The 24,891-nt window shown below is 46.5% G+C and overlaps 1 protein-coding gene across 2 annotated transcripts in view; it reads right to left on the minus strand.

Annotated features, from left to right (window-relative positions):
• The window catches only part of plxna4 (plexin A4), a 225,028-nt gene that overhangs the window by 37,745 nt on the left and 162,392 nt on the right, over positions 1-24,891 (minus strand). The window contains exons 11-23 of one of the 2 annotated variants that reach the window (XM_077005340.1): positions 24,664-24,760; positions 19,753-19,937; positions 16,900-17,051; positions 15,733-15,850; positions 15,109-15,245; positions 14,392-14,559; positions 13,949-14,042; positions 12,174-12,425; positions 11,673-11,819; positions 10,453-10,687; positions 9,163-9,305; positions 7,183-7,451; positions 3,999-6,785 (exon numbers count right to left, since the gene is read on the minus strand). In XM_077005340.1, the coding sequence (XP_076861455.1) occupies positions 6,629-6,785; positions 7,183-7,451; positions 9,163-9,305; positions 10,453-10,687; positions 11,673-11,819; positions 12,174-12,425; positions 13,949-14,042; positions 14,392-14,559; positions 15,109-15,245; positions 15,733-15,850; positions 16,900-17,051; positions 19,753-19,937; positions 24,664-24,760 (2,154 nt within the window). In that variant the 3' untranslated portion in view covers positions 3,999-6,628. Of the gene's footprint in view, positions 1-3,998; positions 6,786-7,182; positions 7,452-9,162; positions 9,306-10,452; positions 10,688-11,672; positions 11,820-12,173; positions 12,426-13,948; positions 14,043-14,391; positions 14,560-15,108; positions 15,246-15,732; positions 15,851-16,899; positions 17,052-19,752; positions 19,938-24,663; positions 24,761-24,891 lie in introns of those variants that run through there. The other variant, XM_077005339.1, reaches the window with a different exon arrangement.

Below are 24,891 nucleotides of genomic sequence, written 5' to 3' on the forward strand. Positions count from 1 at the left end.
CAAGCGCACCACACCAGCACAACCAGTTAGACCAGAGACGGGAGGACACGTCCAAGCGTACCACACCAGCACAACCAGTTAGACCAGAGACGGGAGGACACGTCCAAGTGCACCACACCAGCACAACCAGTTAGACCAGAGACGGGAGGACACGTCCAAGCGTACCACACCAGCACAACCAGTTAGACCAGAGACGGGAGGACACGTCCAAGCGCACCACACCAGCACAACCAGTTAGACCAGAGAGGGGAGGACACGTCCAAGCGCACCACACCAGCACAACCAGTTAGACCAGAGACGGGAGGACACGTCCAAGCGCACCACACCAGCACAACCAGTTAGACCAGAGACGGGAGGACACGTCCAAGCGCACCACACCAGCACAACCAGTTAGACCAGAGACGGGAGGACACGTCCAAGCGCACCACACCAGCACAACCAGTTAGACCAGAGACGGGAGGACACGTCCAAGCGCACCACACCAGCACAACAAGTTAGACCAGAGACGGGAGGACCGAGTCAGGCTCAAATGGCCAGGGTGGGTTTGTTTGGCAATGAGAGGGAAAGAATATGAGAAGGAGAGAGAGAGGGGGAGAGAGAGGGAGGGGAGAGTGTGATGGAGAGAGAGAGAGAGGGAGAACGTGAGGGAGAGAGTGAAAGAAGGGAGCAAAAAGAGAGACAGACGGCAAATGGGAGTGAAAGAACAAGACCTGCATCATGTCATTCTCTTTTGCCAGTGTCTTTCTTCCATACACTTGCCATTCTTTCTCCCTCTCCCCCTCTCTTTCCATCTCTTTCCTTCTCTCTCTCCCTCTCTCCATCTCTCTCTACAAGTCTCTATCTTCTCATCTCATTCTCCTTCTCTCTCTCCCTCTCTCTCTCTTATAATAGAAGCAGTATATGACCCCTGCATTCTGGCCAGATTCTACAGTAACCTATAATAATAATAATAATAATAATAATAATAATAATAACAATAATAATAATCACACAGAGTCCAAGGTCATTTGTGTTGTTGTAATGCAAGCTCCTCATTTAAACTGATTTGTATGGTCCTGCAGGATGGATGTTGTATGAACCCATGATGGCACTGTAATAACACTGTCCTCATTATGCACGTAGTCCTGCCATTCAACGGGAATCGGCTCGTATTACTGGATTAACATCCCGTAGGGGGCGCTGTTCTTCACCTCTACTGAGTGGAATGCCTTCCACGTACTAATGCCTTCGCCTGGTCTCTAGAGGAGTGGTAATGTCATTAATGTGTGTGTCTGTCTTGCTCTCTCTCTCCCAACACGACTGGGACAGTTGGGAGGTAAAAGCCTCAACATAATTACCTATGTTGGCCAGGCCACACTGACTCATTCATTCATATTCTCCATTTAAACCCCAGTGCCCATGAGGACTGGGTTTAAAGATCATTCAGGCCCTCAAGGCCCCTGTTGTGTGACCCCAACAAAATATTACAGGCCCCAAAGGCAAAGGCATTGGTCCTGGTATGTAACACATCAGTGTCTGTCTTATGTGGAAGAGAGAGAGAGAGAGAGAGAGAGAGAGAGAGAGAGAGAGAGAGAGAGAGAGAGAGAGAGAGAGAGAGAGAGAGAGAGAGAGGGAGGCAAAGAGAGAGAGAGAGAGAGAGAGCAAGAGAGAGAGAGAGGGAGGGAGGGAAAGAGAGAGAGAGAGATAGGAAGGGATATAGAAAAAGATAGAGAGGGGGGAGAGAGGGAGAGGGCTAAAGAAAGGAGGGGAGAGAGGGATAGAGAGAGAGGGGAGAGAGAGTGAGGGAGAGGTATAGAGAAAGGAGGGATAGAGAGAGTCAAAGACAAAGAGCTTCCTCTCTTATTAGTGATGTACAGATAGCAGGTTATGACTTCTGTAGTAGACCAAGATTCATAACCTGGAGCAGGAGTTGGCAGTAGGAACTGGAGGCTGGTACATAACAGCCTTTATCCTTTGAAAGTACATCACAGCGCATGTTTACACATCTACCATAACATAAGCCCTCCCTGGAGCACATGTTAAAAAACAGCTTGATGTCAGACATGATTCAGGCTGCCTGTTCCGGCTGAAGCAGACCGGCCCCGTACTGCAGTGCAGATAGCAGGTCTCCTAACACCACACCCCCACCTCCACCACCACACCACCACCTCCACCACCACTCCACCACCTCCACCACCACCTCCCTCCTCAGGACGTCAGCTCCGCTCTGCTCGTCCCGGGGCCACAGTTAGCTATTTTTGTTAAGGTTTAAATTGAGCACATTCCACCCTGCAGGAAGTAATGTCATCAGACTCTATTTTATTCACACGTTCAAAACAGATAACCTTACCTTTACTTAAAACTGCACCTAACGGTGTAAATATTTGCATATTTTGTGGCTACCATAATCATCATCATCATCATCATCACCATCATCGCCGATGTCATCATTATTTTCCTCTTCATAATTTTTGTCATAATTTTCCATCTTCACACCATAATATATTTTTCACATTGTTTCTTCTATTTTTAATATTACATCTACTCAAGTTATATTTAACTATAAAACAAAAAAAAATTATTTGAAAGACAGCAGGGGATAAAAGATACAGAGCCATATGAGCAAGACAAGCCTGCACGTGAAACAACCCTGCACGTGAGACAACCCTGCACGTGAGCACGCCTTCATCTCAGACGTCGAACTGAATAGGAGGTGACATTTTACTCCCACACACAAATCGAACCTAAAGAGAAACATGCTTCCTCCCATGTAGGTTTCATTTCATGTTGGGCATTGCGACAAAGCACGAGAGAAAGAGAGAGAGAGAGATAGAGAGAGAGAGAGAGAGAGAAAGGGAGAGAGAGAGGGGCGAGGGTTTATTTTTGAATGTGCGTGAGGAAGAAGAGGCTGGATGGCGTAGGAATGCGACAGATGGTTCTAGAAGCTTGCTCGTTAGTCCGCTTTGCCTGTACGTGCATCTGAACCCAGGTTGAGGGAGGACAGATGGGGAGCAACCATCCACTCACACACACACACACACACACACACACACACACACACACACACGCACGCGCACACACACACACACACATACACACACACACATGCACAAGCGTGTGCACGATTTCTTGGAAGGAAAGCTGGTCTGGAGTCTCCAGCCAAAGTTATCCTGCTTCACTGCATTTTAAATACTGATTTGGTAATTAAGGAAAATTCAGGAGGGAGAGAAATGTGTGGGAGGGAGAGAGAATGTCTGTGAGAGAGATAGAGAGATAGAGAGAGAGAGAGCAAGAGAGAAAGAGAGATAGAGAGAGAGATAGAGAGAGAGAGGAGTAAAGGTTGATTAAGAGAGAGATTACATCTTCACTTTTCTATTAAGATGTCCTGAATTGTGTCTGCTGTGGATTATCACACCGGTCTTATTGCAGAGCATCTGTGTAAGGAGCACAGACTTCAGAGCTGGTCAATGTTACAGGAACCAATTAGGTAAGTGTGCTAATACTTCCTGTCTTCTGTCTGAGGGTCACAGGAGCCTTGAAATCACAAAGGCAACCAGTAATTTGTTAACAGGTATCATACTTCTGACAGGCATGGATAAACATACAAGTTGGTATGCCATTCTAAAAGGATTAAAGCTACAAGTAAGACACTACATAAATATAATATAATAATTATAAATAAATATTGAAGGCTGTAATCAGTGATTTTAGAAGTGTGAAGTGGTAATCCCTGTACACCTGCCTATTCACTGACCCTAGAAATGATGGGGATGGAGTATATATGGAGTATTTGGAGTATACATGGAGTATATGGAGTATACACTGGAAGAAAGTGAAGAGCTCAGAGCTTAAGTAGGAAACGAACCATGTCATATCACTTAAATGGGACAAAGTAAACTTTAATCTTACCTACGCAACCTGAATACTATTTTTATCTTGCCAAACAGATGAAAATGAAACACCCGGCCAGTTATTTGAAAGTTAACCTTGTGCAGACATTTCTGAAACAGCCTCTTCAAATGTACAGGAAGAGCATGCGTGTCCTCTACCTGTCCCTCCACAATCTCTCCCTCCATGATGGAGTTCTGATTAGGATCTCAGGGACACCCTTTATTTACCTTTGCTAAATGTCTTCCTGAGATCTGGGTGTGATTAATCTTCCTTTTGTCAGGCTTGATTAATCATGCCTGTCAGAATATGAATTGGGAGGGGGCCTAGAATTGAGGTTGAGGTTTAGGCTTATGGTGCTCCCAGAGGGACAGAATTAAGAAGTACCAAAGAATGGCGTGGGAGGGAACATGAAAAGAATTTATACATTTATATTGACAGCTCACTATCCCCATGTGTTTTAGCAGTTCCCAGTGTCAACATAACTCATAAACCGGGAGCCATGGAAATACAGTAGAACCTATAACTGTTCATGCCTCCACACTGATCTATCTATCTATCTATCTATCTATCTATCTATCTATCTATCTATCTATCTATCTATCTGTCTGTCTGTCTGTCTGTCTGTCTGTCTGTCTGTCTGTCTGTCTGTCCATCTGTCTGTGTGGGACATTTCTGTTAGTTTAGTATGTTTACAAATCATTCAGCATGCCACAAAAGTCCAGAGAGATGGATTTTCTTAAATTAATCTTGTGTAATTGCAGTCACCCAGTAACTTTCCCTCACAGATAGACATTTCACAGACACAGTAATGGAAAAGGCCTTTACTGCTCAAACCCTGACCTGTAATTAAAACAGCAAAAAAACAAAAAACAAAAATCATTGTGACTGCTTTCATTTCAGGCCTAAATCTCCCACTAATATTGCATTCGATTTTTTTTCTATGATTATATGATTAGATGGCAGGTTTAGGCAGCCAGAGGAGACATGGGACATTGGACGTTTCTCCACATCAGGGAGCGGGGGACGCACCTGCAGCCTGACACATCTGAGCCAGTGAGGGAGTAGTTCTCTTAAACCTGGAGGCTAAACTACTGCAGAAAGCAATTTATTTCCTACTGTAAAACATGCCCACAAGCTGCAGCACAACCTGTTTTTTTTTTATCTAAGAAATTATTCTAACTTCAGAGACCAGCTGAAAGAGGTGTGCGAATACATTGGTGTGTTGGACAAACTGACATACATAATTGTTATTGTTACATAATTTTCACATTAACAGTGTTTACATTTGTTTGTTAAATGGGTTCTTTGTCCTTAGGGTATGCACAGGCATCATATCAATTGCCAAATGATAATATTTGTAAAGAAATATACAGCAATGCTGCAATAAAATGTGGCCCTTTTATTCACAGAGTCCTTTGACTACAACAGCATCTGTGCCACAGTCATGCAGAAATGCAAAAGAGGTGATTGCACGGAGGATTGAGATTCATACAATTCCCTCTATCCCCAAGGTTTTAGTGCTTTTTAATTGGATTCAGGGCTAATTAATCATAATTATATTTTAATGACGAATGTGTCAGAGAATCTCAAGTTTTCTGGGAGAGGGAGTAGGTGTTTCAATGTCACCAAATGAAATGTTATTCTCAGCAAATCTGTACCTGAGCCCACGCGTCCCGATCTGAGGTCATCAGAGCGATCTCCTGGAGGCATGTTTAACGCTCCACCAATCTGCATGTGTGTTTCCCCCTTGCACATGTGCGTGTGTGTGTGTGTGTGTGTGTGTGTGTGTGTGTGTGTGTGAAGTCTCTTTATCTCTCTAAGCCCTTAGGCAGATGAAGTGGAACATGACCTTCAAGTGTAAGTGTGTGTGTGTGTGTGTGTGTGTGTGTGTGTGTGTGTATGTCTAATTGTGTGTTCTTACCCTGTGAATGTGTTTGCTATTCGGAATGTACATTATTTTTAGTATTCATGTTTTAATCTCTCTTTTTCTGTCTCTGCCAGCATCCTTCTATGTTGTAAGCAACATCTGGCATCCCTCATATTCCTGCTAATGATTTTCTATAACGTGAACACGTCCCCGTGATGAATGCAGACAATGTAAATATCAGGGGATGGGGATGAGCAAGGCGCTATGACTTCGGAGGCCCCAGCCTGCATGGCGTGGTGTCCCATTTGCATCTGTTAGCATATGCAGCGCTTCATGCGGGCCTGGTGATCTGCGCCTACAGATCTGCAAACGCGCCCGATTGCCGTTGCATCTTAATGTGCATGCTGACGGCGGCCATGATTGATGGGCATGATGGGAATTTAATGAGACGGCACTGAGCCATGCGGAGACACCATTCCCGCTCAGCACAGCCTCTTGAAATTATGGAGAGGGTCTATCATTTACGTTATGTATATGTGATGAGACTATGGAATATATACAGTGCATTAGGCCTTCAAATCAGAGCCCTTTGAGTTGCTTTACATGTGTTGTCTCGTGCCTTTAAACATTACATGATACTTTTTCCAAATCTGATATCAATTAGCTTAATGGAGCCAGAACGAAAAGTTCACTTTAGTTAATGGAGTTGATGTAAATGTGCTGGTCTTTTTTTAATAACCGCTATTAAAAGTTTAAAAAATATAAAACATACGGCCAAATAATGGCCTCAGTGCCCTGCTCTAATAACAGAATCATAAAGCATAGAGCAAATGTGAAGTGGACTAGAAGCGTCCCTTCTGTCTGGTCCCTTCACAGCTGGGGGCGTGTAGCTCAGAGAGAGGAAGGAGACTTAAACGAAGCCAGAGCTACTAAACGCTTCCAACTACACCAACAGCGGGCCCGCTCCGGTTCTGCAGCGTCACCTTTCACCTTTGGTCCGCTCACTGGGTCGGACTTGGACGCGTGTAAAGCTGCTATGTGACAATGGCTGTTGTAAAAAAAAAAAAAAAAAAAAAGAACATTTTGACTTTGATGGTATTGACAGGACTTTGCCAGTTTGGTTTAAAACAAGTTAAACTGCAGTGTAGAAGACCCTCAGTAGACCCTGAGTAGACCCTCAGAAGACAGAGCTGAAGGCCCTAGCAGACCGTTAGCCCAGGGAGTCTTCGACCTCAAGAGTGGACCGGTTTGACTGTATTAACCCCTTGTGTCTTAGCATCCTTGTCATGGGCGGGGCCTCGGGTCTCATGCGTCCTTGTCATGGGCGGGGCCTCGGGTCTCATGCATCCTTGTCATGGGCGGGGCCTCGGGTCTCATGCATCCTTGTCATGGGCGGGGCCTCGGGTCTCATGCATCCTTGTCATGGGCGGGGCCTTGGGACTCACCTGCGGAGCAGGAGCTTGGGGTGGTTCTTGCTCTCCAGGTTCTTGTCGATGAGGTCGGAGAGCAGGTGCTTGAGCACGTCAGTGGCGTACTCCAACTTGCTCTGCAGGACGGTCATGATGAGGGACGCCACGTTGCCACGGTCACGCATGGAGAAGCCGCGCTGTGACTCCAGCGTGCGGATGAAGGAGAGTAGGAAGACCTTGTTGTTGATCAGCTGTCCAAAGAGCTTCAGACCCTTCTCCATCTGCTCCTGCCTGTAGCCCGGCACCTGCCCAGCAGAAGAGACAGACTGGTACACCAAACACACCAAACGCGCCAAGCACCACACGTGTCGCATATGAAGGAGATTTCTGGGTGAACCAGTTTCTCAACAGCAGTCAGAGCGTAGAGGTCAGAGGGCATCTGCAAGAATGTTAACGATTCTATTACTCAAATTACTAGAACTTGTTTTTCGAGCTGTACTGTATGTTATCAAAACGACTATACTAAATTTTCAGTGGTATGTTCTAAGATTCTAAAGGAAAAGGATTATTAGGAATGGTTTTGAATATTTTAATAATAAAGTCCTAAAATATATTAGCTTTTAAATAATTAATAAAATATATTTTTCATGTGTTATTTGTTAAATTAGGGTATCTTGTTTGCAAATTACAAGAGCCATTATAATCAGATACCTTAAATACACCTGAAATAACTAATGACTTTACTGTTTTGTTTTGATTTTTGTTGATACAGTAATACACTCTTGAGAGAAAAAATGCCCTTAGAATGTTTTTACAGAGATTCTCTGGTGAAATACAGCAAATCTAGAAACTATTGCCGATTAGTGTTCTATCAGACAGCTGGTACCTGATCCAGACAGCTGATGATAAACAATTAATAATGCAGAAATCCGCTAACATGTGCCATTTGTCTCATCAATAACCATTACAAACCTGTCAACATACAGAGGTAAGCTGACTGCCACCTCTATTAGATTTGATTTTGCTACAAACTCTTCCACCGAGAAGGGATGTTTATTCCAATTAAGGCGTAATTATTGCGGCTTATTAAAGCCAGAGCTCATCCTGCCTGGAGATGCAAGTCTTGGCTAGCAGGATGACACAGACTGTGTGCGTAGATTCGATTAGGAATGTCCATCACTGTCATAACTGGGTATAAATAACCTTTAGTGTGTTAGACTTCACTCCATTACGTTATTCCTCCCTGTGTTCAGAAAACAGCGTCACATCATTTGTGTGATTATCAAGTGACTGATTATGAATCACAGAGTGGCTCATTACGAAGAAATGGAGAGAGGGAGAGAGAGGGAGAAATGGAGAAAGGGAGAGAGAGAGAGGTAGAGAGTTGAGAAAGGAGAGAGAGAGAGAGAGAGAGAGAGAGAGAGAGAGAGAGAGAGAGAGAGAGAGAGAGAGAATACTTAAATACTTTCTGTCAAGGGAGGATATTACTATCCATCAATTTGAGGCGTCTACATGTATTAACTCATTATCATATATGGTGTGACAGCTAATTGGAGCTTTGAATTGCTTTTGGCGTGTAGATGTAGGTAGTGGGTTGGTGTGTAGATGTAGGTAGTGGGTTGGTGTGTAGATGTAGGTAGTGGGTTGGTGTGTAGATGTAGGTAGTGGGTTGGCATGCAGATTTAGGTAATGGGTTAATTGCATATGCAAAATCAGAACAATCGCATTAGTGCGCTGTGACTTTGGAAAACAAACAAATATACAAACAAACCCCCACTTCAACTGAAAATGCTAACGTTACTAATGACAAAGCAAACGCTAACATTGCTAACAGAGGAAACTGAGTGGGCTCAGAGCATGTCCACTCATCCCTCAGACGCAGCAGCCTCTCTGGGGCATGTGGCGTGTGCTAGCGACTGTGCGGGTACCTGTGTGTTTATGTGTGCGGGGAGTGTGGTGTACCTGTGTGGGTGCGTGTGGGGGTTGTGTGGGTATTTGTGCGGGGAGTGTGGGCACCTCAAGGTCTCTTAGCACGGGGTGCTCCTCGATCCCGGGGAAGAGCACACGCATGGTGTAGGTTCTGTACTCCAGGAAGGGGATCCCAGCTCCATCCAGGTCACTGGTCAGCTCGTTAATATCAGTCTGCAGCTCTGCGAACGCTGGAGGACATAAACAACAGACGTTCATCCACTGGAACCCTATACAATGTCTCCATAATCCTGCTCAGTGCATTTCATTTGATCACAACAAAACTGCATAATTCAACGAGATTAATCAGGGAGACCGTATATCGATTAGCGTTGTCATGACATTAGGGTGCAATATTTACCTTTGTCTACACAACGCTGTAGCTGCGTAATGGTATTTATTAAGAACCGGGCGGCAGGCAAACTGACGTACTATACTGACATACATAAACTAACATAGACGCTGCAGCTAACAGGATCAATGTTTTTATTTAGATTCCTTGTGAACGGAGCAATGTTAATTTACCAAAGAACTGGGTTTTGATTTTTAAACAGCATATTGCTGGTGTCCAAGAAAACAAATGTGAGGGTGAAGGGATGTTCTTTCTAACAAACTGGACAGTGCGTTTGGACATATGCTTAACAATCTTTTATTTAATGCACTGTAGCCACCCAGACTCCTCACAATCTGCAGCACTGTCAATACAACAAGGTCACATATCTGTTAAATGGTGCATGGTCTCGGAGCGCAAATGCTAATGCAGATCCAGGATTTTTTCCCATCCAGTTTTCATGAGGAGGGGCCTGGCACAGTAGCTGTGGATACGTGCCTGTGCGAAAGGTTTATAATGACAAATCCTTTTAAAGGTTAAAGTTGTGCATCACAGGTGGGTTTCAGCTAGGCGTTCGGCAGAAGTTCGTTCTGACGAGGCCATCGCTTTGTTGCAGACTGACACAGCGCTGTGATGAACACCCGGGTGGAGACGCTGCCTCGCTCGTGTGGGCAGGACTCTCACTTTTCCTCTTTAATCTGGAGTGAGACTTGCTGCTTCATGCATGAATTCCCACTGAGCAGAAACTGCTTTCAATTCGCATTTTATTTACAGACCTGAAGGCCTCCAAATGTGAAATGTCACACTTTTGCTGTGCTAATTCACATTCACTCTGAGAATTCACTCTGCTTTCGCTGTTCACACCTGTGCAAGTCTCCACTGGGCACGCCTACATTCCTTGGGCACGCCTACCTTCCTTGGGCACGCCTACCTTCCCTGGGCACGCTTACCTTCCCTGGGCACGCCTACCTTTCTTGGGCACGCCTACCTTTCTTGGGCACGCCTACCTTCTTTGCACTCGAGTGCCACGCGGGACTCCAGGTTGTCCATCTGCATCTGCAGACGCTTGAGGGTCAGGTCGCTCTCGCGGGACTTGCGCTTGTAGGCGATGAGCACAATGACGATGAACAGGATAAGGAGGCCCCCAGCAGCGGCAATACCAATGATGGCGGTGCTGCTCAGAGGACTGTCCGAGGTGATGTGGACAGTGCCCGGGGTGAAGTTCATGCCTCCCACACGTGCCTGAAAGGAACGTGCCACAGAAAGGTAATCAGTCAAGCTTAAGATCAAATAGAATCTTTCATTTAACCTATTTTTATTTTTCATTAGTTTTTCAGCAACAAAGTCTCACTGGGGATGACAAGCTTGCTAAACAAAAGCTCTTAAATGAAACATGAGATGGGCTCATGTTCCGTTGTTTTGTCCTTGATCACTGTACCCTGTAACCTAGTGGATAATCTCTCAAGAACAGCAGAAAACTCAAATAAGAAAACATGGTCAATTATTAAGAAACAAACCAGTCTAGACCAAGTTTAACCAGACTAGACCAGGTTAAACCAGACTAGACCAGGTTAAACCAGGCTAGACCAAGTTAAACCAAGCTAGACCAGGTTAAACCAGGCTAAATTGAACACTATAATAGACCAGGATCACATGGCCACTTCACTGAGCTTTTACCTGCCGTCCTTCCATGCAGTTGCTCACTGACTCCACTTATAAATAAACATAAGCCTAAACCCCATGAGATTTAAACTGCACCATGGCCTCATGTGGTGAGTGAATTACTGCAGCGTGCACAGCAGGGGGAGCTCTGGATCACCTTTGCTGTGACCTTCTTCTAAACGCACCTCAAATGCGTTCACCTCACACTGAGCTGTCCTTAACTAACTGCCTGGGGTGGGAAGTGCTCTCAAATGCATCTCTGGGCTGAAAAGCTGGCACTTTTCTGGGCGCTATTAAGGCAGACAGAGACGGCAGCAGACGGGCCCACGACGCCTGCTGTGTTTGTGTGTTTGTGACGGTAAACGGGCCGGCGGCTCTGCCTAGTGCTCGCACGTGTTTGGGCCAGGTGGCGGCAACCCAGAACTCCCCCTCCAAATCACAAATGGGCCTTTATTAGCTTTATTAGCTTTATTAGTTTTGGTCCACAGATAAGATGTTTATCATCTAAGCAGCAAGGATTCTCTGGGGCCACCGCCGCTCGGTTCAAGACCCGGTGCTGACTCACCAAAACCTTGTGGCGTCCAGTTAGGTTGGGCCACTCACACAGCAGCTGGGTGTCAGACACGGTTAGGGAGCAGGGCTTTTCTCCCACCAGGACCGTGTAGTTCAGTTTCCCGTTGTTACCTGGGGCAGGAGGGACGAAGTTCCTGCCCTGAAACGCATTTGGAAGCCAGATGAGAAACTTGGTATCAAGGCGATTAAAACCAAAACCAGCATGAAACGGGTGATTTTATGGGAGAGACCAGCAGACAGCATCCCAGCTTGAACAGAGAAAGAGACGTGTTAGATGCACCTCTAAGGTAGTTCCTACTACAGTGTATTTGGTAATGGTGAATGCTCATTATAGAGTATACACATCCATAATGTCCATCCATAAGGCAGGATCAATATTCTTGAATTCCCCAATTAGGTTAAGCACTTTTGGATCAGTTATAAACTGGTTTTGTTAATGTTAGAGAACTGTTTGTCAGAAAAGAAGCGATTTGTGTTGAAATTGAGGATGTACCTTTAAAATAATGGGAGATCCAGGTTTGAGTTCCAGCACCCCTGACGGACTGAAAGGCTCAAAAACTGGGTTGGGGAAGTAGAGGAAGTTGGTGTTCTTGAGGGCCAGAACAGACTGAACGTTGTCCAGGATGAAGCCGAACTCATCCGGCTTCTCCACCTCCTCCTCCACCTCCTCCTCCACCCTGGCTGGGCCGCCAGGCAGCGCGGGGGCCTTACAGAGCATGGTGGTTGGACTCTTCACCTCACACGCCTGAGGAGGTAACCAAGGCATACACAGGCTTGACACAGACGGACGTCATGGTGATGCTGGGGGGTTGATGATTGGAAGAAAAGTGGATGGATGGAGGTATTTTTGAATTAAATGAAAGATGGATGAATGAACAGGTGGATGAGTGGGAAGACCAATGGATGACACAGATGGAAAGACACACAAAATCACTGAGCAGCCTTGTGGTAAGTGCAGCGATTCGTTTATCCATGCTGTTTTGTGAAGTTCGCTTTGGTACAAAACCTACCGACATATGCTTCAAATGACAAGATTTTAAAATGGCAGTCCCTAGAGACACACCGTCCAAGACCCTTGCCGGAACACTAAATCACTGGCAGGTTTAAAATGGCTCCTCTCACACACCGAACCTTTGATGTACGCTGTGATGAGTCACCTGCACCTAGAAACACTCAGTGATGTCACCGTTTTCCTCTCTCTCTCTCTCTCTCTAGCCCTTTAGCACCTCCTTAGGTCTTGCTTTTGTTTTTCCTGTTGTAAGCGACCGCTACAGTCAGGAAGCTGCTGTCAGTCAAACATGTCCTTTCTTTGTGCAGTGTGCAGGGATAAATGTTTGGCGAGGGTCATTCCATTGTGTGCTCCAGATTTACCTTGTAGCGCACTGCTATAACATTCAGGCAGAAGATTCACATTCAAAATCTTCCTCTCAAAGCCTCACAACAAAACTGCTACAGCAGGCTCGTCACAAAGCCCGAGCCGTGCTGGCCCGTCCTCAGAGCTACCGGGAGCCCTCGGCTGCCTCAAACAAAAGGGACACGAACAGATGGTGGGAGAAGACGCTGGACGTGCCCACCACAGTTACCAGATAGGGGGCGCCATTTCACAGAACACATTGTTCCGTCACTCTCCCAAACTGGGTTACAGGAGATGCCATTACAGACAAAAAATCTACACGAACACAAAACCCAAAAAAAGAGCCTGAGTTTCATAAACAGGCCAATGATGGGGTTGGACAGGCGTGTGCTGTGCTGTAAGGTGCACCGCGCCAGAGTTTCATTGTATGGCGTCTACAGATGCATGACGTGCGTGTGCGGGGGATTCGGCGAGGAGATAACGTTTCACTCCTTTGTCTCTGCAGACTTTCAATCAGGTGCCAGTGAATACAAGCCTCCCCCAGATCTGTGGGCCCATTCTGGGGAAGAGCAGTGAAATACTCCCACCTCAAATAGACCACCGCGCACCCCCTCACGGCAAAGGACACGCTGTTGTTGTGTCAGTGCTGGCAGGTCTGGCCTTCCTGTTCTCTCTTTCTGTGATTCACGCCTTTTCTGTCATTGTCTACTCTCTCTCTCTCTCTCTCTCTCTCTCTCTCTCTCTCTCTCTCTCTCTCTTTCTCGTTGGAACCAGAACTCCTTTTCCTGCATCAGGAGGTTGTGAGGGACCTGACCCAACTCACTAATGCGCACTGCAGTTGACTAGCTTCTGGATCAGAGGCGAGCGGAAGCCTCTGGCACGACCATGTTGGGTTGAAAAGGGCCTGAACTCACATTAGTAGTCTCCTGGTTGTTGTACTTGGCTCGGATCTGTGGGTTCTGAATGACATCCAGGTTGGTGCCTGTCACCGTCACTGGCGTATTTCCACTGCGAAGCAAAACAACACGAGTTCTGTTCACGTTTAGACCGTTTGGCACACGCTCTTTGTCCCGAACGAAGAGAAGTGTGACACTATGTGCTCTCCCTGGAAATCGATCCCATGACCTTGGAGTTGCGTGCGTCTTGACCTTCATTCGTGCTAACGAACTAACACTTTGAGATTTGGTCTACCTTATTAACATTAAACACTCCATTTATGAGCACTTGTTTTGACAAGATCGCAGCTCATATTTTAATCAATCAATCAATCAAAGTTTATTTGTATAGCGCTTTTCACAACACATGTTGTCACAAAGCGCCTTTTAGTATTTTAGACGTCTGTGATTGGATGTCATACCTGAAGATGCTCCATTCAGGTTCCAGTTTGGTTATAGTGGGGTCCTCCACATACTCAAACTGCAGATCCTTGTGAATGTGAGCCTTATCCACAAACACGGACACCGTGACGTTTCCGTAGCCTTGCATGGATGCTTGGGATAGACATGTGATCCACAAAGCTCCCCGTCTGCATGAGCAAACACACACACACCATTTCCACACCGCATATCATAATAACCAGAATCAACTGTTGTCATTCATAATGATCTCATTCAGCATGAATGTCACTTCCATGTCAAGGGGCTCGAAAGCTATTGAGCTTTCATAAATGTGTTTCATGAATGTGTTTATAAATGAATTTTCATAAAATTAGTTAATAAATGTGAACTGTGACCTTCGAGGCCATTTTAACAGAGAGGGGGGAACAAAAAAAGTATTTTAAATATGACCAATAATTAGTCCAAAATCAGTGTCATGTGGTGCATTGTTAAGTAAACTGTGTGGATGTTGCTCAGGTGTCAAGGTGAAGCTGCAGGAAACGCGGCTGTCCGGGCCACGCAGGAAACAAGGCCTGATTGCTATTGGCATTATTGATTAGGGATCAAGAACTCATCTCGGTCTTAATGTCAGAATTGATCTGCCTCTCATGTTTGATGACGCTAATGTTCTCATACCCCCTCCCTGCCCCCTGCAGAAGAATGACATCATCTTAAAACTACCACCCCACCCGCCTCACTTGTGGTAAGTGCACTTGTGGTCCTGGAACATGATGGACACGTTGCTTCCGGCGTCCAGGTTGCTGCCTGTGATGTTGACGATGGTCCCTCCAGACAAAGGCCCACGGACTGGGTCCAGGGACTTCAGTTTGGGGATCTGCGGGGGTGAATTCAGACACTGGTCCACTGCATGCTCACCGAGAGTGCTACGTCACTCTTCCTCACTCATTCCTCACTCCCTCCATCAGATTTTTTTTTTATTTTAGTCCCACTTTTAAAGCTCATGATTGAGTTACGATATCGAATCAGAGCAATGAAAGCAAATTAAGGAGCATAAAAATGATAATGTGACATAACACAAGGTTAATAGGAACTGTCAATCAATATTGTCGCCATAGACATGCCTACATTTCTCTGAATTAAATGTTTACTTGAGAGATAGAGAGAGATAGAGAGAGGGGGAAGAGTATTGTTTTATTGGTCAACTTCCTAGTGTGTGATCCTTGATTATTATAGGATGAGCTCCACGGTTAAGGACAACCTCTTGACCCATGGTGAGCTGCAGAGCTGGCTACATAGTAAATCTAAGCACATCTGACTCAATCATGGCGGTGTTCAGCTGAGAATGTGAAGTCTGCACTCACCACAAAGTAGTAGTACTTCGATGTCTTGGCCATGAACTCAGGCTGACAGTCTCCAACACAAACTTGGACATTCCCAGCATACTGGCTCTTCTCCGCTTTACCCATTTCACACACAATCCTGTAAAATGTGCAGGCAAGCACGCACGCACGCACACACACACACACACACACACACACACACACACACACACACACACACACACATACACACACACACACACACACACACACACACAAAAACTGTATTTGGCAGCCTAGAGGTTTTCACACTTACGCAATAAACAGTGTGTGTTCTCAAAAACTGTCGAGGCCTGTATTTTAAACAAACAGCTCTCTCCTAAAAGTGCTCATTCTATTGGTCTTCCACATTTCCATCAGTATGTATGGAGGAGACCATGGAGTTAAAAGGTTAATACATTCTCTAATCCATCTCCTTGTTCTATGACAAAACCACAACTTATCACACACCACTCTAAGAAGCTTATCACAGTTTCAGACAAAGTACACGAGGCGAAATTGTGGGTCTGGAGCAGAACAGAGAACAAAGAGGGTTTCTTTGAGGTCAGCGCAATAATAATGTGATGATCATTTCTGCTCCCTCAAAATGGCCGACGTGGCTCCTAGAATCTTTGACAAATAGCTTGACATAATCTCCTCTGTCCTGACCTGGGATTAAAGGATGCTTTAGTACCCTTCTCTTCCTGGACTCCTGCTCTGTGTCACCTGCTCTGAGTCCCCTCAAGGGATTAGGGCAACATGTGACCCTGCCTTGCCTCACACGCCTGAAGAGCGTACTCTTGAAGAACCGTTAAACCACCCGTAGGGGGCGTCGCTGAGTCCTACACTACCTACTTAGAAAAATACAAGTATAGTCACTGCCAGTCAATAATGCCTGAAGCAGATGTGAAATGTTGCTTTTCTAGCACTCTAGCACAGAGATCGGTGAAATCATTAAAGCAAGCATGACTACGGGCTCCTTAATATCAATTAAAAGTGACATTTCACCCCACACTCACCAGCTACATTTACAGAACCCTACAGCAGACCTGTCGGCCACACAAGGCCCCATCAGGCATGGCGGTGCGCTGTCCCTGTGTGTTCCACACTAATTGAAGTGCGTCTGTGGGAATGGGTCGGCCTGGAGGTGCCGTGTGGCCAAACACTCACTGTTCGGCGGGGATGTAGCCCTCCAGCACCGGCGTGCAGTCCACCTCTGCCACCTTCACCTTCCCCTGGATCTCATGGAAATCCAAGCCGAGATTTTCTCCCCGGATGGTCACCAGCGTGCCGCCTTCCCTTGGGCCACGCGTCGGGGTGAACTGCACAGAGGTCGCATGTCAGCAGTCATGATCAAAAGCCCCGATACGAACATGTAGCTCCTCCTACTGTCCACCTCCTCCCTGCAAGAAGCACCTGTTAAAGTAGGAGTGTGTGTGTGTGTGTGTGTGTGTGTGTGTGTGTGTGTGTGCGTGCATGCGTGTGCCAGACACTGTGAGAGATGCAGTTATAGGGACTCAGAGATTCAGCAGGATAATTGGGTCTCTCTGTGAGAGGTACAAAGCCGTTACACGTCCAGAGAATAACGATGAGCTGCAGGTCCTGCAGAGTCGTGCGTGTAGCAGACATCCCAGTCATCATCGTTTAAAACCCGTCTGATTGGTGGACGGTGCAGCACACGGATGCATGCGCACACACACACCCAAACACCAGGCACAATAAGCCATTATAAGCCTACAATTCATATGTGAATTCAAACTCATATTATGAATTAGAATCTTTCTATTGGACGTGTAAAGAGGATGTAGCATCTCTGTAGTCGCAACGCTGCCTTCGTGTTGTGGGCTAAACCCTTTGTAGGGAAGGTATCAGTTAAATCTTGAGATTAACCCCAGAGTTCTGTGCGGCTGCTTCGTCGGTAGCTGGTGCTCTTCTTCCTCCGAGCGGACGCCCGCCGTCGGTGTAGACACAGAGGCTAACGCTATCTCTCTCCGGCGGCTCCGTCTTAAGCATGCCGATTAAAGACTGCAGTCAGGTGATAACGCCCCAGCAGCAGTGATTCCATGACTCCTTGCGTGCTCTCCTGAGAATTACTATCAAAATCTGCCACTCAATTTAATTTTTAGGTTTCATTCATTGGGGAAACACACCTGTTGTTAACAAGGCAGGTCAATAAGCACACTGCACCAGCCGAGGGTTGATCTGTCCCAGGGGTCAGCTCTTTGATACGGTACGCATGGCTGTGCTATTATCCCGTATACTGGGAAAGAACCATACTGTCCACAGCCTGACCGCTGCTGCCAGGTCCTCGTTTACCACTCAGCGATTTCACCATGACAACGTCGTCAACCACGACTGTTTAACGACATGCTGTAGGAGTCATTCGCATTCCAGCACTTCATAACAACGTACGAGAGGTAAACACTTCCAAATCTGACCTGAACTAAGTCAGAAGAAGCACTGCTCTGCTTGGACTACGCTAAGAAGGACACCAGCGTGAGAAAGAACAGGACACGTCCACTTGATTGTTAAACTGAAAGTTAAATGTGAAGGTTTCTTTATTTCATGGAGAGGACTCTGTTGTATGTATGGGTATTTAACCACACGCCGGCCCCGGGAGTGTGACTCTTCTAAATACTGAGACTGCGAGAGGACACTGGTGGACCTCTTGAGGAGTCTTAGTTTAACAAGTGTCAAGCGGTTCGCTGACCTCGTAGCAGCATAAAAGCTCCTTCACAACCGCAATTCTATGACCAGCATTCCTCCAAACTCCACACCTTCCTCCTTAGACCTCACGTCTCTGGTTGATGCAAACTGGGTGCCCCATGTGTGAGCTCCGTGTTGGTTTATTCTAAACGTGGTATTTGGTCGTCAAACAATCCCCCCACTTCTGCACACCAGCTGGACGCTCCAGCCAATCCGATCTCAGCATCACCGTGCAGTCAATAGCCATCGTCGCCGGTTGCAGCACCTCGGCCAATAGGTGGCAGGCTTATGTTTGCGAGAGGACGGGAGCCGTGCGAGAGACGGGGAGCCATGGGAGAGACAGGAGCTTTGTGAGAGGACGGGAGCCGTGTGAGAGACGGGAGCTTTGTGAGAGGACGGGAGCCGTGCGAGAGGAGGGGAGCCGTGCGAGAGGAGGGGAGCCATGAGAGAGACGGGAGCTTTGTGAGAGGACGGGAGCCGTGCGAGAGGAGGGGAGCCATGAGAGAGACGGGAGCTTTGTGAGAGGACGGGAGCAGCTTGTCTCTTTTCATTACATGATGATTAGATCTGTGACTTTGACAAGCTAATTGATGCTTGGTGGAGGAAAATATTTAATCATCATCCACTTCAACTAAAGCTTGATCTGAGACGTCACTGGAATGAAGTGAGTTAGGATGCGTACAGACTTGTAGGTTGTTAAAAAAAGATGATAAAAAGCTGAGCGTTGGGGAGAGACAGACCTAATCAATCAATCAATCAATCTGAATAGCAGTCACAACTGGACCCATATTATGTTAATCAGTCCATGTTCCCCTTTTGAACCACATTTTCACCCGGTCAAGAAAAGTTCCGTCACTCAGGCGTATAAACAATCAATTTATTCTGTAGCGGCAGCTACGATGGTTTGAATCAATTCCCAGCATTCCCCAAACTGAAAACACAACAAAAAGCATCGACTTCATCTGGAAACCCGGAGCACATCTGCCAAGGTTTGCTCAAAGCCAGAACTCCCACCAGCTCATAGCTCAGTTACCAGCACGCGTGTTTCAGCCTGAGAAAAACACAGACACACCCAGAGTAGGAGACACAGTTTCGTGGTCCTGAAAGGTGCTGTGGCAAACACCCTGAACAACAACACAGGCAAGGGCAGACAGACCCCGCCCATGCAACACTGGGTCTGTGTGTGTATGTGTCCTCATCTTGGTGACCTTGGTGTGTGTTTGTGTGTGTGTGTGTCCACCTTGGTGATCCTGGGGTGTGTGTGTGTATGTGTATGTGTGTGTGTGTATGTTTGTGTGTGCGCGTGCGTGTCCTCACCTTGGTGATCCTGGGGTGTGTACACTTGCTGTAGATGCCGTTGTGCTCCATGCTCTGTGGGTGGGGGCAGTGTTGTTTCAGTGAGCACCTCCTCTCACTCTTACACCACACGCAGCCAAACAGGGGGTCGGCCTTCAGACACAGGCCACAGCTCTCCCGCCGGGCATCGCACTTATACAGGTGGACTACACACACACACACACACACACACACACACACACAAACAGCGGAGGAGAGAGAGCGGATCAATACCAGTGTAGTAGACACAGATGGGTCCATGGAGAATTATGGAGACGTCGGTGCAGATATCGGTTTGTTAAGGAGTATTTGACCAGTGCTAACGTTGCTAACGAAGCAAAATGCAAACGAGCATGATAGTGAATGATCGATGGTAACTGGCAATAAACGTGGTGCTAATTGCTGGGTACTACAGAGCAGTGTTGATTAATATTGATTAAGTATTATTGATTATTATTAACAGACACTTTGGCCCACTAGCCCTCTACACAGGGCCCCTACGCGGGACACGCTGGAGGCATCTCCTCACTCTCATCACCTGTCCCGCTTCCATCATTCCTTTCTCACAGTGCTCTGAAGACCACAGGACCCCGCATCTCTCTGCCAGGAAAGTTCTGTCACCATGGCAACCAGACAAGCCTTTTTTATTTAAAAAAAATTGCTGCAAGATGTATCTGCGATCTGTCCATCAAAGTCGGACTCGGAGAACAGAGCGTCTGTGTGGAGCACAAACGGGAGACTCTTCCTGCTCCTGCTCTACACATATGAGCCTTTTCTTTATGGAAACATGCATGTATGCATACACACACACACACGCACATGCACACACACACGCACACGCACGCACACACACACACACACACACACACACACACACACACACACACACACACACACACACACACACACACACACACACACACTGTAGGCACATTAGATACTTTCTGCTGTGTATAATTGTCTCTTGATGTGCCATTTGTCTTTTCTGTGCTGGAGCAGTACTCCAGTGAAATACATCAGTATCCACAGGAAACCATTAAAGGTGCTTCAAGACCATAAACGCTCGCTGGAGTCTCACGAGACTGACATTTCTCGACAGTGAGACGACAGTGGAACGTGTCTTTGCGGAGTGCTCGGCAGCTGTGATCAATTGAACGTGTGATGGCAGAGAACAACCAGCACTGGCATGTTCTGCATATAGCTGGCATTGCACACACACACACACACACACACACGCGCACACACACACGCACACACACACACACACCCACATCCGCGCGCACACACACACACACACACACACACACACACACACACACATCCCACATCCGCACACACACACTCACACTCACACTCACTACACTCGATTCGAGCTGTCTTCAGCTGTGCAAAGATGTCAAAATGAGCTTGTCACTATGGAAGTGCATAGAGCCGAACATGATGGAAGCATGAACGAAGACTTTCAGATGGGAGAGCAGCACATGAACAGCTTACAGAAGTCCTACAGTGTTTCTGTACAGTACCCTTACAGTATTCCTTACACTGCATTCCTTATACTGCATCCCTTTACAGTATTTCTTTGCAATATACCTTACAGCAGGTATCACCAAATGGCGGACCGCGGTCCGGATCCGGACCCGAACGCCGTCCTGTCCGGACCCAATTACATTCCTGATTAACTGGATACGGACCCAAATGCCAAAAAAATTTTAACGGGAGACTATATTTTAAATATACATTCCCCCCCCCCCCCCCACCCCCCCCCCCCCCCCCTTTCGTTCGCCACCGCGGACCCGGACCTAAGGTCTGAGCTATCTGCCAAAAATGGACCGCGGAAAGATTTAATTGATTACCCCTGCCTTACAGTATTCCCGACAGTATTCCTTTCTTAAAAACATTTGCTTAGACATCAGAAAGAGAAACATTTCTTCAGAGGAACATAGGCTGGGCTCCAGCAGAAGAGCTTTTGGAGAATCGTCTTTAACGCAATCATTTCTAAGGTGTTTTAGAGAAATCAGAGAAATTTGTGTATTTGTATTCATGTATTTGTATTCTGCAGTGAAGGTTTACACAGTTATTTTGAAATAATACATCAACCAAGATGTTAAAGCGCTCTACAGCTCCTGTGTTACGTCTAGCTGTGTGTTCTACAGCTCCTGTGTTACGTCTAGCTGTGTGTTCTACAGCTCCTGTGTTGCGTCTAGCTGTGTGTTCTACAGCTCCTGTGTTGCGTCTAGCTGTGTGTTCTACAGCTCCTGTGTTACGTCTAGCTGTGCAGTCTTCAGCTCCTGTGTTACGTCTTGCTGTGTGTTCTACAGCTCCTGTGTTACGTCTAGCTGTGCAGTCTTCAGCTCCTGTGTTACGTCTAGCTGTGTGTTCTACAGCTCCTGTGTTACGTCTAGCTGTGCAGTCTTCAGCTCCTGTGTTACGTCTAGCTGTGTGTTCTACAGCTCCTGTGTTACATCTAGCTGTGCAGTCTTCAGCTCCTGTGTTAGGTCTAGCTGTGTGTTCTACAGCTCCTGTGTTACGTCTAGCTGTCCAGTCTTCAGCTCCTGTGTTATGTCTAGCTGTGTAGTCTTCAACTCCTGTTACGTCTAGCTGTGTAGTCTTCAGCTCCTGTATTACGTCTAGCTGTGTAGTCTACAGCTCCTGTGTTACGTCTAGCTGTGTGTTCTACAGCTCCTGTTACGTCTAGCTGTGTGTTCTACAGCTCCTGTGTTACGTCTAGCTGTGTGTTCTACAGCTCCTGTTACGTCTAGCTGTGTGTTCTTTAGCTCCTGTGTTACGTCTAGCTGTGTGTTCTACAGCTCCTGTTACGTCTAGCTGTGTAGTCTGCTTTTCTCTGTCAGCAGCTGTCTGGAGAGCATCTTCCGTCAGGAGAACAATCCGGATTCATGCACCAACCACCTGATCTGTCCAAAATGTCAAACTGGCACACACCAATTTGTCCTGGTTGGATGTTGTTTGCAAATCACACCAACCACACGTGCCACTTTGAGCCCCGGTGATTGGAACTGACTAATTATCTCTGCTGTTCAGCAAGCTGTGTGTGTTTTGGTAACAGTCAAGTGAGCCTGTGAATATTTAACGTCACACCCACACAATCATCTCCCATTTGAAAACAGGAGAATAAAGGCACAGAAATGATCTGTGCCCATCCTCTAAGAAAGTCAGACGTTTTTCAAGCATACAGGACTTGTATAATGTCCCCAAGGACGGATGTGCACTGTGTCCCTCCTTCCTCAAAACAGACTGCCTGCCTCTTCCTCTCAGTTTTCCATGGAAATTGAACTGTTGGAACAGAATTCTTACTTATGGAATTGTGATTCCCACATGTGACAGTAATTATGTACATCATCTGTAAACAAGGCAACCCTCTCATGCTGGTGCTTCATGAAATAATCGTGTGAAGTGATAGGATACACCCCTCCAGACCTTCACGTCACCTCCTCTCTGAGTTTACCTACACCTGCAGCAGTTTACCAGCAACGTTAACATGATAGAACCTCTACTAACACCAAGACTACTGAGGTAAATTACACAGAACACCCCTGACTTAGATTAGCAGCAGTGTCTCCCTTAGATCCTTTATCCAGTATAGTTTATAAATGCTTGTAGAAAACATAAGGCTCATATTTAAAACATGTTTCCTTTCATCTGCACCTGGTTATAAACTACTATATTCTATGGTCTTTTATGTTTTAGTTGTTTAGCTGCTTGTGTGTGGGTCTAACAGTCATCTTTCTTGATTGGCGTATACTTCCAACCCTTACCACCATCCCATCTGTTCCCTGTCTGACTTCAGAGGCATATGTAAGCTGTGATTTTAAAGGCACAGCAGAAACATACTGTACTGTCATAATTACTATTAAAATGTCTAGTATTTATAAGTAAATTGATAAGTATTTCTATATTATTTATTATTGATTGCATCAATCAAGTGTATGGTAGTACAAACTACAAACAGTAGTCTATGTCTCTATCTCTCTCTCCCTCTCCCTTTCTCTCCATCTTTATCCCTCTCTCTTTTTCTCTCCCCCTTTCTTCTGCACTCTCCCTCTCTCTCCTTCTTCCTCTCTCTCCCTCTCTCTCTATCCCTCTACCTCTATCCCTCCCTCTCTATCCTCTCCCATCTCCCTCTGTCCCTCTCTCTCTCTTTCTCCCTGTTCATCAAACTCTCTCTCTCTCTCTTTGTCTTTCTGAATATTTCATTTTTTCTTTCTGTCTCTTGATCTCTCCCTTCCACACACACACACACACACACACACACACAAATAGACACACACGCACACACACACACGCACACACACACTCAAACACATGCACGCACGCACGCACGCACGCACGCACACACACACACACACACACACACACACACACACACACACACACACACACACACACACACACACACACACACAGCCAGGGGTGACAGCTGTTTTAAATGGCAGAGCCCTTCATGGCCATTTAACAGGTGGCACACACTGCAGGTGCCAGTCTGGGATGTGCAAGCACACACACACACACACACACACACACACACACACACACACACACACACACACACACACACATACACACGCAAACACCTGGAACATTACCATATCCTTCATTGGTGGGTGAGAAGGTGTGACTGTACAGATACAGGGAAGGATGCAGACAGAAGAGGAGATGCTTGATGGGCAGAAAAAGAGAAGAGAGATGAGAAGACGAGAGGATTACGAGGAAGGAAAGAAAGACGGAGTGAGAGGTCAGGAGGGAAGCGGCGCCCGGCAGAAAACGCTTCCACTCCCCCGTTCCACCTCTTCACCTGCGGAGGTCAGATGGCGGACATCGCTGGCCTGTTTCCATGGAGACAGGGCCGGAGAGCATGGGTGGTGGCAGAGGGCTCACCTTTGTTTTGAGCGGGGTTGTCGATGCTGAAGTCTCCGTTCCAGATGACTGTCAGATCCACAGGGAGACTGCTCATGTCCATCCCATCATATGAGTACTGATACAGAGACACACAGACAGACAGAAGAGACAGGCAGACAGATGAGACAGTCAGGACCCTCTGAGTAATTGTATTCATCTGGAAGAAATCTTTAATCATTTTTGGTAAGATAGCATTAGCACAGTAAG

The sequence above is a fragment of the Brachyhypopomus gauderio genome, chromosome 5 (genome assembly GCF_052324685.1).
Source record: "Brachyhypopomus gauderio isolate BG-103 chromosome 5, BGAUD_0.2, whole genome shotgun sequence".
In the NCBI taxonomy this organism is placed as follows: Eukaryota; Metazoa; Chordata; class Actinopteri; order Gymnotiformes; family Hypopomidae; genus Brachyhypopomus; species Brachyhypopomus gauderio.